This window comes from Eumetopias jubatus, unplaced genomic scaffold (assembly GCF_037043125.1).
Source record: "Eumetopias jubatus isolate StellerSeaLion01/CBP00866 unplaced genomic scaffold, mEumJub1_p1.0 scaffold_1, whole genome shotgun sequence".
NCBI lineage: Eukaryota > Metazoa > Chordata > Mammalia > Carnivora > Otariidae > Eumetopias > Eumetopias jubatus.
The window spans coordinates 133,689,370-133,704,068 of NW_028274807.1; the positions used below are offsets into that span (position 1 = coordinate 133,689,370).

Consider the following 14,699-nt stretch of genomic DNA (forward strand, 5'->3'; position numbering starts at 1 on the left):
TACACAATGGAATATTATGTAGCCATCAGAAGGAATGAAATCTTGCCATTTGCAACAACGTGGATAGAACTGGAGGGTATTATGCTGAGTGAAATAAGTCAATCAGAGAAAGACATGTATCATATGACCTCACTGATAAGAGGAATTCTTAATCTCAGGAAACAAACTGAGGGTTGCTGGAGTGATGGGGGTGGGAGACATGGGGTGGCTGGGTGATAGACACTGGGGAGGGTATGTGCTATGGTGAGCGCTGTGAATTGTGTAAGACTGTTGAATCACAGACCTGTACCTTTGAAACAAATACATTATATGTTAAAAAGAAAAAGAAGAAGATAGCAGGAAGGGAAAAATGAAGGGGGGGAAATCGGAGGGGGAGATGAACCATGAGAGACTTCATGGACTCTGAGAAACAAACTGAGGGTTCTAGGGCACCTGGGTGGCTCAGTCGTTGGGCGTCTGCCTTCAGCTCAGGTCATGATCCCAGGGTCCTGGGATTGAGCCCCACATCGGGCTCCCTGCTCCGCGGGAAGCCTGCTTCTCCCTCTCCCACTCCCCCTGCTTGTGTTCCCTCTCTCACTGTGCCTCTCTCTGTCAAATAAATAAATAAAATCTTTAAAAAAAAAAAAAAAAAAAAAACAAACTGAGGGTTCTAGAGGGGAGGGGGTAGGGGGATGGCTTAGTCTGGTGATGGGTATTAAAGAGGGCACGTACTGCATGGAGCACTGGGTGTTATACGCAAACAATGAATCATTAGAACACTACATCAAAAACTAATGATATAATGTATGGTGATTAACATAACATAATAAAAAAAAAAAAAACCCTCTGCTGCAAGCCCAAGTCAACCAAAAATGCAAACCCCATAGCCCTAGCTGAAAAGCTATGTGGGATATGGCAATTGAATCAAGGGGTCCTCAAAACTGAAATAGATGGTGCCCACAGTGATGACTTCATTGCCCAATATAGCAATTTGTGTGGATTGAAAACACTGGTGGTTTTTTCATTTTGCTGCATACCGCTCAAAACTCAAAGTAAATATTTCTTACTCTCTGTACTGAGTCATGCCCTCTGCACCCTTGATTTTCCCCTCCTCCATACCCCAACCTCAGCTGCTCTAAGGAGAAAGATGACTAGATGTGGGACCAAGGTCTCCCTGTTCCCAAGGGAGATCAAATGCTACATTCATCTGTTCAAGTATACTATTGAACTTCAGAGGGGCAAAGTCTCAAACTTTTATGGCCTCTGGGTATGGGTGCCAAAGTCATCTTCCTACCCAGTCTCTAGAGGGAGGAGATGTCTGCATTCAGCTAGTGGGATTTGGGCAGGGTTTGTTCAAAGTGGAGAAGGAAAGCTAGCAATATATTATTTCTGTAGCTTCCACTGCTGAATTTATAACTGGTACTGATGCTTTGCATATTTGTATTACTAATGAGCCACATGTAGAGAATGCTATTACCTTTGGAGCCCCATAACCCTAATGACCCCTTTGAGCCTCAGGTCTCTATGACTAACAGTTTGACACTTAGAACCTCTAGGGCTGGTTTACTAACTTGAAACTCAGTGGTCTTCCCTGGGCTGCTGTGGCTTTTAATGAGAGCTATGAATGATCAAAAATGGACATAGTCAATCTACTCAAGGCTAGTCTCATGGCTCTGGCCAATACTCCCTTTGATGAACCCATTATATTTTTACCGACCCTTCGACTGTTACCAATGGCCTGCCTGTTTAGTTTGCCACTTGGAAAACTATAGACTGGAAGATTAAAGACACTGCTTTTTAATTCTGAAAACTATGGTAACAAATCATAGCTGTTGATTGAGCCATGTTGGTAAGTCATATAGATGCCCATGATAAGGGTCCATTTTCTGCTCATTCTCAGACTGTAATCAAGCTTCTGACTAAGTCTAAACCATCCATATTGCCAACTTTGCTACCTGGATCCATTTTTGTACCAGACATGGTGACACACAAATGATTACAAAGTAAAACACTCTATGTTTATGAGGCAGAGGCTACCGCACCACATACCATACTTGTGACTCCTGACAAAATTTGGCCAATTTGTCTCATGGTGAGGAAGGACACATCACACATAAGACATGGCCTCCATGCTCCTAGCATACTGACTATGTGGAACCTTTGTCACCTCTCAAAACTATTGGTGGTGCATCATACTGTTGACACATTTTCAAGCTATGGAATTACTATTTCAGTTCAATCAGCCAGCTCCAAGCACAAGAGTATGGCCCATGAAATTAATCTGAGTCATGTGTTTTGCTTTCTGGACCATTTTCTGCCTGACAATGTTGTGTCTTATAGCAGAAGTGTTACTCAACAATGAGCTGTTAGTCAAGGTATTCAATGAACCTTTCCTACACCCAGCCATCCAGAGCCATCTGGTAGGACTGAGCTTTGGAATAACCTTCTCAAAAATTGTCTACCTCCCTCACCAGCTTCTGGCTCACACAACCAGTTTTATCATTGAATGCAGCTGTCTCCAAAAAGGAATAATCTCATCTCAGCTACTTCCTGGTAATGATTAAAATAAAAGGAATTGACCCTCAACTCTATGGTCAACTAATCTCTGACAAAGCAGGAAAGAATATCCAATGGAAAAAAGACAGTCTCTTTAACAAATGGTGTTGGGAAAACTGGACAGCCACATGCAGAAGAATGAAACTAGACCATTTCCTTACACCATATGCAAAAATAGACTCAAAATGGATGAAAGACCTAAACGTGAGACAGGAGCCCATCAAAATCCTAGAGAAACACAGGCGGCAACCTCTGTGACCTTGGCCACAGCAACTTCTTACTAGATACATCTCCAAAGGCAAGGGAAACAAAGGCAAAAATGAACTATTGGGCCATCATCAATATAAAAGCTTTTGCAAAGTAAAGGAAACAGACAAAACTGAAAGACAAGACAAAACTAAAAGACAACCGACAAAATGGGAGAAGACATTTGCAAATGTCTTATCAGATAAAGGGCTAGTATCCAAAATCTATAAAGAACTTATCAAACTCAACACCCAAAGGACAAATCATACAATCAAGAAATGGGCAGAAGACATGAACAGACATTTCTCCAAAGAAGACATACAAATGGCCAACAGACACATGAAAAAATGTTCCACATCACTCGGCATGAGGGAAATCCAAATCAAAACCACAATGCGATACTACCTCACACCAGTCAGAATGGCTAAAATTAACAAGTCAGGAAACGACAGATGTTGACAAGGATGCAGAGAAAAGGGAACCCTCTTACACACTGTTGGTGGAATGCAAGCTGGTGCAGCCACTCTGGAAGACAGTGCGGAGGTTCTTCAAAAAGTTGAAAATAGAGCTACCCTTCCACCCAGTAATTGCACTACTGGGTATTTACCCCAAAGATACAAAGGTAGTGATCCAAAAGGGCACCTGCACCCCAATGTTTGTAGCAGCAATGTCCACAATAGCCAAACTATGGAAAGAGCCCAGATGTCCATCAACAGATGACTGGATAAAGATGTAGTATATGTATATATACAATGGAATTCTACTGAGCCATCAAAAAAATAACATCTTGCCGTTTGCAACAAAGTGGATAGAACTAGAGGGTATTATGCTATGTGAAATAAGTCAATCAGAGAAAGGCAATTATCATATGTTCTCACTCATATGTGGAGTTTAAGAAACAAGGCAGAGAATCACAGGGGAAGAGAGGAAAAAAATATAACAAGATGAAATCAGAGAGGGAGACAAACCATAAGAGACTCTTAATCATAGGAAACAAACTGAGTATTGCTGGAGGGGAGAGGGTGGGGGATGGGGGTAACTGGGTGATGGAAAAAAAGAAATAAAAATAAGTTAAAAATTTTAAAAAAGAATAAAAGGAATTGGAATAATATAGACCTATTTCAAAAATTGGGGACTCTACTCTGACCACTTCTGGACATGACGAGTCTTTTTATTTCCCCTCTAAATTTTAAATCTCCTAAGTGGAAAGTCTACACATTATCTGGAATAATGTTTGATGTACAGTTAGTGTTCAATAAATAACAGAATTAATCCTCTAAGCCAAGAAGATTCATTTAGGAAATCATGGCTTATTTGTTCTGTTTTGTTTTTGTGTTTTTCATTAAAGTAAATCTGGGCATTCAATAGTAGAAGATTCAAATAATCAAAAATTATCCTACAGCTGTACTAGAAGACCCACATCTTATTACCCTCTCAGAAAAAAAAAAGCTCCTGGAGGACAATGAGCACTGCATTGTGCATATTAAAAGTTAACTATTTAAAAGGTATATCAACATTAAATAATTCTCGGTAATTTCCTCCCTGCTTAATTTAATTTTATCCTAAGGAATGTGCCTGGTGGTTCACTAAGATAATCAACAGCTATTAAGATGATCGTCTTGCCTATAATTACATTTAAAATGAAGAATTTTTTAAAAAGCAGAGCACTATGTATTGTGGTAGGTTCTCTGATTCATATCACTGCTATCTAAATTTACCCTGCTATCATCTTTGTAAGATCCTTGTATTTGAGTAAAGCTTAAAATGTACTTATTTTAGCTTATATATTTCAATTTTGAAGATTCATTTTTAAATTACCTGTAAATAGCAATTGGTCTCTATTAAAAACCAGAGAAACAGTTGAATACTTACATTTTCTTTAAACACAACTTTGTGAGACATGTAGTGAGTGACTGATTGGTGTTTGTCCCTACATAATTGGTACAAACCTAAATGATATATTTAACCCACTTTTTATTCATCAGTACAATACACACACACAGGCCTGTAATCTAAAAACAAATAAAATGAATGGATTAAACTGAATAAGCCAATGAGTAATCAAGATTTTTTTTAAGATAAAAAATGTGAAGTGTAACTTTTCTAAAATTGTGCTCAACATTGGAAGGGAGATACAAATATCTTTTCTTTTTGAGATAAAATTATTCTTTTTTTTTCCTTCTCCTATCAAGATTATGATGCACTGCATCATCGTAGGTTTATGGGCTTTTATTTGTTTAAATAAGGCTTGTTCTAAAATAGTTTCAGGCTGCCTAGAAAAATAAGTACAATTAAACAGAGCACCAAAATTGAGGAAATCAGGGCAAAGAAAAAATAAAGATGAAATAAAATAAGAAATGTGGAATAAGGGGAGCCTGCTTGGCTCAGTCATTAAGTGTTTGCCTTCGGCTCAGGTCATGATCCCGAGGTCCTGGGATTGAGCCCCACATTGGGCTCCCTGATTGACGGGAAGCCTGCTTCTCCCTCTCCCGTTCCCCCTGCTTGTATTCCCTCTCTCGCTGTCTCTCTCTCTGCCAAATAAATAAATAAAATCTTTAAAAAGAAATGTGGAATAAAAAGAGCACACAAAATGCACGCTGTAAGATCATGTTCACAAACTTGATGTGTTTTGTTGAATTGGCTCTGAGCTTCCTGGTGGCCAAGTCAAAAACGTATTCACCATCAGTACAAAGTTCATGCTGCTTATGAGGGAAAAACAAACCAGATACATAAATGAAGCACAATTATTTCCTTTAGAAAGACTGGGTTTCTTTATAAAGAGGATACATGTGACAAAAATAAATAACAGCCTTATGGACATAGTAACAAAATTGTGCGATGTTTCACAAGAGGTTTGTACAATAGTGCACCTTAGTATAAGCTAAAGGCAGTGCAGCTTGGTGAAAGCAATCCTGTGATGGCCTAAAATGGTGTGAGGTAATTATGCAGGCCTAGATTGATCTGACTTTATGAAAGGACACAATTTAGGTTGCAAATGGAATAATCTTACACTCTCAAAACTGAAACCACACCCTGCTCCCCCAGGGGAGAAGCATTCCAAGTTTGACTTGTACATAGACTAACAGCACTATGTACACATGCTCAACTTTAGGTATAGATGGCCTAGACCCAGGAGTCTTCCCTGGGGATCTATGATGCCACCCCCCCCCCCACTTTGCTCCCAGCACACTACAGTTAATCTGCCACAGTGGTTCTCAAATTGTATCAGAATGACCTACAGAGCTTGTTAAAACACAATTGCTAGGCCCCACCCTGGAGTACCCAATTCAGCTGGTGGGTCTTAGATTGCACATTTCTAACAGTTTCCCAAGTAACCCTGGTGGTGATAAAAGGACCACACTTTGGCCCACTGATCTACTCCAGAGGTCAGCAAACATTTACAGTCAAGGGCCAAAAAGCAAATATTTTAGGTTTTGCAGGCCATTCAATCTCTGCATCTGTAGTGCAAAAGCAGCCATAGAAAATACTTAAAACAAATTGTCATGTAAAACTATTTACAAAGACAGGTGGTGGGCTGGATTTGACCCTCAGGCCATAGTCTGCTGACCCCTGATCTACACCAACCTGCCAGGATCTATAAGCCATGCATAGTCCAAAAAACTCCATTCAAATACTAGCCTTATCATAGTGCCTGAAGGCTGCCAACAAAGTGTCAAAGTTTTGGTAGTTAACTTTCTTCAAGTGATGTCGCACCGCCGCAATCAGGGCTCTCTGTCTATCCTTGCCTTGAAGATATTCACCCGGAAGTCTGTTATAGATGAGATCACCAGCTCCTATTAAAAAGGGGGGGGGGGAGTCTTTTATCTGAATTTAAAGTCTGTTAATATTATTCCCATTCTAAGAAAGAGATCTAGCAAACTGTGAATGAGAAAAACCTCACGCTTAAATCTGATTCATGCAGCATGACAGAAAATCCTTGTGTATAAAAAAGTACATAAAGTAATTAATAAAACTTCATACTTCTGTTTTATGTTACTTCCCTGCTCAATGAAAAAGTTCTGACAAAATGAATTTGGGCCAGGGAGATGGGGGGGAATCATCAGTCCTACTTGGCTGTCTTTCCTAAGATTTTAAGCCCTTGCCTCTCTGCTTCTTTGCAGACATTTGTCTGCAATGCTGAGGATCTGAAAGATAGGGAGGAGTCCATGTGGAGGCCACTCTAAATGCCTTGAAGTTGACTAAACCTCTGGGATCCCTTGTAAAAACTGAACTCAAATACCCTACTCCCGCCTAATATGAATTTCCAGTCTGCCTTCAGTATGCATATCAAGTTCCTGTTTCTCAGCCTGGCTTCCCGGGTACAACCACCTGCACACCAACCCTCATCCGCAATTCTATTAACTGAGCCCTGACCCACAACCCCCTCAGTTATCTGGAAGTAATAAACTCTCCACCTGCTATATCCCTCCAGACCTGGCCCTTGCTTCCATTTATCATTCATGACTTTAAGGAACTTCCCCAGATTATGACACAAAGAAAGTACAAACATACACACTGTCTATAAGCATTCCTTGCCACTCCCTTTTGGGAAACATTCCTTGGATGTTAATAGTGACAGAGCTCAGACTAGAGTTGACCATGTTGCTTCAGATGAGATGGCTTGGTGGATGTCACAAGAAGGAAACTTTTGCCTCAATTCATTTTCCCCTGGCCTACACACCTCCCTTCCCACTTTCTTAGGTCAGGATCATGTTGGCAGTTGGCTGTGGTATCCTAGATGGAATAATTTAAATCACTACATCCGCTGCAGTTCACAGCAACTAATATTTATATAAGGCCCTATATTAGGCTCTGTCAAGAGTCTCTTTTAATAGGTATTCACTGCACCTCTAAGATTCTTACTTATTATAAAATCAGGAGCTAATCCCACATATTCTGATAAAAGTCACGTTTTTAGGGGTAGATGGGGGTGAGAAGCCCACAGCTAATGCTGGTTCCAGGAACCGGGCAAGTGCCTCAGACCAAAATCAAGTGGGCAAAGCACAAGTAAGGCTCTGTGAGAGGAAATCAAGACAGTGAGAGTGATTTTTGACAAATAAGCAGGACTTCCTCTCCTCATCCACATTCCTGCCTCTGATATAAATACTGGGGTGGCTATTATGTATAATGGAGATCTTCCTTCTTCCACAAGATGGCTCTTGGTTGAGTTTTTATCTTCAGAGGCCTTCCCTCTCTATTAACATGCAAAAACAACCATTTGAATGATGGTTTTTTCAACTCCATCTGGTTTTCCCACCATAATCCCACTATGTGTAACTCCTGCTGAGTGAGATGTATGCTGATATTTTCTTTTGGCTTGGCCCTGAAAGAATAGGTATGAAGCTCATGTCAAATCATTTGCAATTACTCAAGGGTCATCTCTATAGAGCTGAAATCAGGAGCACAAGTTCTAGCCCTGGGACACCCATGACCTAGCTACCACACCATGGCTGTCAGAAAAGCCCGGCAAGCTCTTTAATTGTACTCTGCCTGCAACCAGCTCCCATGAGGCAGTAGTCTACCAGTCTTGGATTTTCCTTTACCTTACCTCTGCTCTGGTACATTCTTGGAGCTGGCCACAGCCCTTGTGCTCTTCCTGGAGGTGTCTTAACATTACCAATAACTCCAGGCTTAGGGATGAGACATTTTTTGTACTGCTGCCTTTATTTCCATAAGTAAGTGTAAAGGAGAAATCCAGGCCCAGTAAAGAAATCAATATGTTTCTAGAAGCAGGAACTTTCTGCAGAATAAATGCTATTAGTTGACCCCAATAATCATCATAAAAGATGAGAACATAGAGTTAATCTGCATCCATCCATAAACTCCAGGAAAAGTCCAAAGAGGACTTAGAGTCCCCTTTCACAGTTAAACTATGCAGGACCAATGCTGGTACTGATACTTATGTATTTTTAAAATTATTAATGTCAGTGGTTTTCCTTTTCATTTTGTAATACTATCTCATTCAATTTGTAGGGATAACTTTGATCAACTATTAGGAAATTTGTCAATGTTGTCAAATTGTCAAAATGATATACTATGTGTTGGATTCACCAATTCATGCTATAAATATTTGTGAAAAATGTAGTGTGTGCTAGACTCTGAGGATCCAACAGACAGCAAGACGGAGCACCCACCAGCATGAAGCCTGCCTTCAAGTAAGCAGAATTTACCACGATTACCTATTTATTTTTCAGGCCAATTGATGGGTTTCCTAAATCATCCCTTAATCACTCTTACAGGTAGGAAGAGCCTCTAAAATGGATAGGCATACATTAAACATGTAACGGTTCATCTAAAAACAGAACTGAAATATAATCTCCTAATTAATGCAATTAAAGATATTCTAAAACACTGTTTCATAAGCTCAATAAATATATATTTTGTCAGTGAGTGGGCTTTAGCTAAAACATTTTCAGTAGCAGTTCTTAAACCTTCATGTACATAAGAGCCTACTGGATCAGAATGGCTGGGCATAGGTCCCCGGAACCTGCATATTTAATAAATTCCCTGGGTGATTTTAATGCTAGTAGACTACAGACTATATTTTGAAAACCACTGATATACAGCCCAATCCTGATAAGCTTTAGCATAGTCTTCCCTTTGAATGTCTACAGTATAGATTGCTTAGAAATAAAGACAAAATCCTGGTAAGTTTCTTCTGCCACTTTATGGATTAATTGATTGATTGGCTGGTGGGAAGAGAGTGGTTCTTAATTATGTGATTGAAGAGTACAGTGGTTTCTCAAACTTGAATGTGCTCACAATTAATCTGGGAATATCATAAAATGCAGTTTCAGTTTCAGTAGGTCTGGTGTGGAGCCTGAGATTCTGCATTGCTAAGAAACTTTCAGGGGACACCAACACTGCCAGTCTGCAGACCACATTCTAAGTAACAGGGACCTAGTACAATGCTTGAATTCATTAAAAAGCTGCCTCAAATCACCTTGGCTTATTTAATACAGGCCATATTTATTTTCTAAATAAAGTTCTGAGCCTTGGCGACACTTATTCATTCACAAAGACTTTAAACTGTACCTATTTCAAACATAATATGAACATTTTTTTCTTTTTTTGTGCTACAAATTGTTCATTAATGTCAATGTAATATTTTAAACCTTTAAAATTTGAAGTTTGAAAGAAGGAGATGGTGAATTTAACGACATAATTTTGTAAGGATGTTGTTGTTTTTTAAGGAGAAAGTTTGTATATTTACCATACTCCTCAGCACGGAGACAAGCTCCAAATGTGTGGTCTGGGGGAACATTCATTGTTTCTGCAATGCTATCAAAGAAAACAAATCCTTTAGTTAAAATATTCACCACATGGCATCTCTGGAATTTAAAATATGCTTGCCATATGTTTTTAATAGCCTGTATTTCTCCTATAACCAAACTATGAAGATCAAACAGAAGTTCTCCAGCTGATCTTCTGTCTAATCTTTCACTTGCGCAGGCAATGGTTAAAGGCTTTCCCTGGCTTTCAGTAGCCCAGAAAAAAGAAAATTAAGAACATACTCAAAGCAGAATATGGAAGTAGAAACAGACAGGCAGACAGAGACAGGGAAAAGAGAGAGAGAAAAAAATGTAACATGATAAATTAAATTTCTAGTATTCCAGAAATAAAGCTTTACAAAAAAATTCTCCCTCCCTGGTCTCTGAATGCCCACTTCATCTCAGAGGACTCAGCACTTTCCTAGAACCCCAGGCCCTGCAAGAAAGTAAGAGAGTTCCCTGATTGACACAAAAGGATGACTTTCTTACTTAATGGATAGAACCTAACAGAAAACAAACCAACATCTACCAAAAGAGTACTTTTTATATTTCATCCAAAGACGCTATCAATTCAAAATTAATTATTAACTTACGGATCTAAAACTCTTCCAAGTTTATGTTGAAACTTTTCTTTGAAATCATCAACTCTCTTGGATACGACCTTAGCTCCTCTTTTCCTATAAAATCAGAAAACTGTCAAGAATCTTTATTACCTAAGTACTCTTGGCTGCCAAGTACACATACAATGAGGAATGCCATAGTATCATTTGTTCTTTTTTTTCTTAATTATTATTATTTTATTTATTTATTTATTTTTAGAGGGAGAGAGCCCCAGTGGGGAGGGGAGGGGCAGAAAGAGGGAGAGAATCTTACGCAGGCTCCATATCCAACGTGGAGCCCCACACAGGGCTTGACCTCAAGACCCTGAGATCATGACCTGAGCTGAAATCAAGAGTCAGACACAACCAACTGAGCCACACAGGTGCCCCTTGGAATACCATAGTATCATTTGGGCCATCAAAACATACACACAGGGGCATCTGGGTGGCTCAGTCACTAAGCGTCTGCCTTCGGCTCAGGTCATGATCCCAGGGTCCTGGGATGGAGTCCTGTGTCAGGCTCCCTGCCCAGCGGTAAGCCTGCTTCTCCCTCTCCCACTCTCCCTGCTTGTGTTCCCTCTCTCGCTGTGTCTTTCTCTGTCAAATAAATATCTTAAAAAAAAAAAATACACACGGTTTCAAGAAAAGTTATATGCTAAAGAAAAGCTGTATTATAAAGATAAGTTTATAACAGAATATAACATTTTATCTAAATATAACATTTTGGGGGCACCTGGGTGGCTCAGTAGTTAAACGTCTGCCTTCAGCTTGGGTCATGATCCCAGCGCCCCGGGATCAAACCCGGCATCGGGCTCCCTGCTTGGCAGGAGGCCTGCTTCTCCCTCTTCCTTTCCCCCTGCTTGTGTTCCCTCTCTCGCTGTCTCTCTCTGTCAAATAAATAAATAAAATATTTAAAAAAATTAAAAATAACCTTTTGTCTAAAGACTAAGACAAGCAGATTTAAAATTCTTTCAGTAAACAAAACCAAGGTGTTAACATCATCATAAATGCAATTACTAGAATTTCTAAAAGAAAATTAAGCACCAAATAAATAAATAACCATAGGATATAAACAGATAATTCACATCTAGTAACAAATACATGGAGAAATTATGATTCCCTCCAGTAATAAATCTATAATAAAAGAAAAACAAAGTGGTACTTTGAAAATAGACAGAAAGAGAGAATACCTAACATTAGCACAATGTATGGTAAAACACTTGGTAGATTGCTAGTGCAAATTGCTATAATCCTTTTGGATATAATTTGGTAATATGATGCAAAAAGCATAAAAATGGTCATTCCCTTTTATCTATGTCTGAGAACCAATCCTAGGAAGATAATCCATGCAATAATTTAAAATGTGGGAAAGTTATAGATATAAAAATGTTTGTAGCTTCCCTGACTACAAAGGAAAAAAAAGAAGATAAATGTTTGATCATGGAGGGTGATTAAATTATGTCACATTGACAAGAATACACTTTGCATACATTTTAAATGTTGGTTATTAAGAATACACAATATAAAATTATTTCATGTTAAGTGAAAAAGCAGGATATAAAATAGGTTTGCACTCTGATTAAAGCTATGTAAACATTTACACAGGAAGCTACACTAAAAAGAAATACATTAAATTTTGGTGATGGGATTATGGGTGATTTTATTTTGCCAATTTCCTGTAACATAATTTCATTACTTCTATCACTGTGATTAAATGAACAAGGTTTCTTTTGAGAACTGGAAAATTACAACACTACTATTTAATAACATTAAAATTAATAAATTCTCTATTGTTTTGTAAAGACTAAAAACAATGAACATTTAATTCTTAAACTCCATTTGCTTTTAAAACTATTTCCTGTACTATAGAAATACCGAGTTGAATAAATTTCTGGAGAAGAGTGACACTCTGTGGAGAAACAAAAGATGAAATATAAAGTAGTTCATTTCTTCTGTCTTCCTTTACTTCCCATTAGTTCAAAAATGGGGAAAAAAGAACAATATGGGTATAGTCAGAATAAATCAATGGCAGTTTAAGGGCCATAATTTGAACAAATAAAGTTGACACTCTAAAAACCAGTTCCAAAGGGCATAATTAGAAACACGCAGGGATGAAGTGGGTAAGGATTATAAGTCACAGAGCCCACTCCTTTTGCCCTAAAATGCCTGGATTATGTTTCTGGAAGAACTAGGGGGAAGTATCTGTAAGCAGTCACATATGTCGAAATATCCATAACTACACAACATCATTGCACAGCCTCAGAGCATTCACTAAACAACTTGAAATAAAGGCCTTCATGTGAATTTTTTCAGACACACACACTCACCTATCACATGAAGATTCTAACCAATTCTTCAAACCAAAGTCATAAACAGAATATAGATAGAGGTAGCTTTATAGAGGAAATATATTCCTTAAAAGTGGAGTGTAAACCAAGTTTACATTAAAATATAAAACTGAGATACTTAACTCCGAAATTATAATAGAAATCACACTGAAGAATGAAATAGTGAAATAGTAAGATTTTATTTATTTATTTGAGAGAGAGAGACAGAGAGTGGGAGGGGGAGGGGCAGAGGGAGAGAGAAAGAGAGAGAGAATCTCAAGCAGGTTTCACGCTGAGCCCAGAGCCCAGAGCCCAGAGCCTGGAGCCCATCACAGGGCTCAATACCACGACCCTGAGGTCATGACCTGATTCCACAACCCTGAGATTATGACCTGAGCCAAAACCAAGAATCCGACACTCCACTCACTGAGCCACCCAGGTGCCCCAGTGAGTTCTTTTTAAAATCCAGCAAACCAAAGCAATAATGAATTATTGCTTTAGCAATAATGAACCACTTTATATATTTGTTGCTGCAACAAATATAAGAAGTATGATCAAATAAAGCATTGTTCCATAAGCAATGTTTCCTTGGGGGTGGAAACAAGTTGGACGAAAATGAACCCTGCATATTACCTGCTTTTACAAATTCAGTGTATTTTTTTAATTTAGATATATTGGCGGGGCGCCTGGGTGGCTCAGTTGGTTAAGCAGCTGCCTTTGGCTCAGGTCATGATCCTGGAGTTCTGGGATCGAGTCCCGCATCGGGCTCCCTGCTCAGCAAGGAGTCTGCTTCTCCCTCTGACCCTCCCCGCTCTCATCCTCTCTCTCTCTCTCTCATTCTCTCTCTCAAATAAATAAATAAAATCTTTTAAAATAAAAAAAGAAATAGATATATTGGCATATAACGTTGAATTAGTTTTGGGTGTACTCAATGTATTTTTCTATGACTATCCCACCAAATCATTGATAAATATGTCTTTGTTAATAACCTAAAAGTTGTGCCCTTAGGATGTTTTTAAGGACCACATGGTCAGGACCTTAGGTTAGGTGTCTGCCTTTGGCTCAGGTCATGATCCCAGGGTTCTGGGATCGAGTCCCACATCGGGCTCCCAGCTCAGCAGGGAGTCTGCTTCTCCCTCTCCCTCTGCCTGCCGCTCCCCCTGCTTGTGCATTCTCTCTCACTATCTCTCTCTGTCAAATAAATAAATAAAATCTATTAAAAAGAAAAAGGACTGCATTGTTGTTAATGTGTTTATTTCAGATCTTTTATAAATTGATAGCAGGTTTATATTTCTAAGCTTTCAAAAATGGATAAACCAAATTTTGTTATCACCCTTTAAGGATTAATTTATATATTATAATTATATATATCTACAATCCTTAAATATTTAAATAAATATTTAAATCACTTCTTGTTTTCCTTTATATACGGTTTAACTGCTTTAATATTAATCAGTTAACAAATACTTGTTTTTTTTTTTTTTAAAGATTTTATTTATTTATTTGACAAAGAGAGACACAGCAAGAGAGGGAACACAAGCAGGGGGAGTGGGAGAGGGAGAAGCAGGCTTCCCGCCGAGCAGGGAGCCCTACACGGGGCTTGATCCCAGGACCCAGGGATCATGACCTGAGCGGAAGGCAGACGCTTAACGACTGAGCCACCCAGGCACCCCAACAAATATTTGTTATATGGGCCCTTCTTCTGGACTCCAAAGAAAATT

The 14,699-nt window shown here is 38.9% G+C and overlaps 1 protein-coding gene across 1 annotated transcript in view; it reads right to left on the minus strand.

Moving 5' to 3' along the window:
* Window positions 1-14,699, minus strand: part of EFHB (EF-hand domain family member B) — a 59,365-nt gene that overhangs the window by 10,548 nt on the left and 34,118 nt on the right. The window contains exons 7-9 of the mRNA XM_028099208.1: window positions 10,646-10,729; window positions 9,995-10,062; window positions 6,421-6,575 (exon numbers count right to left, since the gene is read on the minus strand). Coding sequence (XP_027955009.1) covers window positions 6,421-6,575; window positions 9,995-10,062; window positions 10,646-10,729 — 307 coding nt within the window. The remainder of the gene's footprint in view (window positions 1-6,420; window positions 6,576-9,994; window positions 10,063-10,645; window positions 10,730-14,699) is intronic.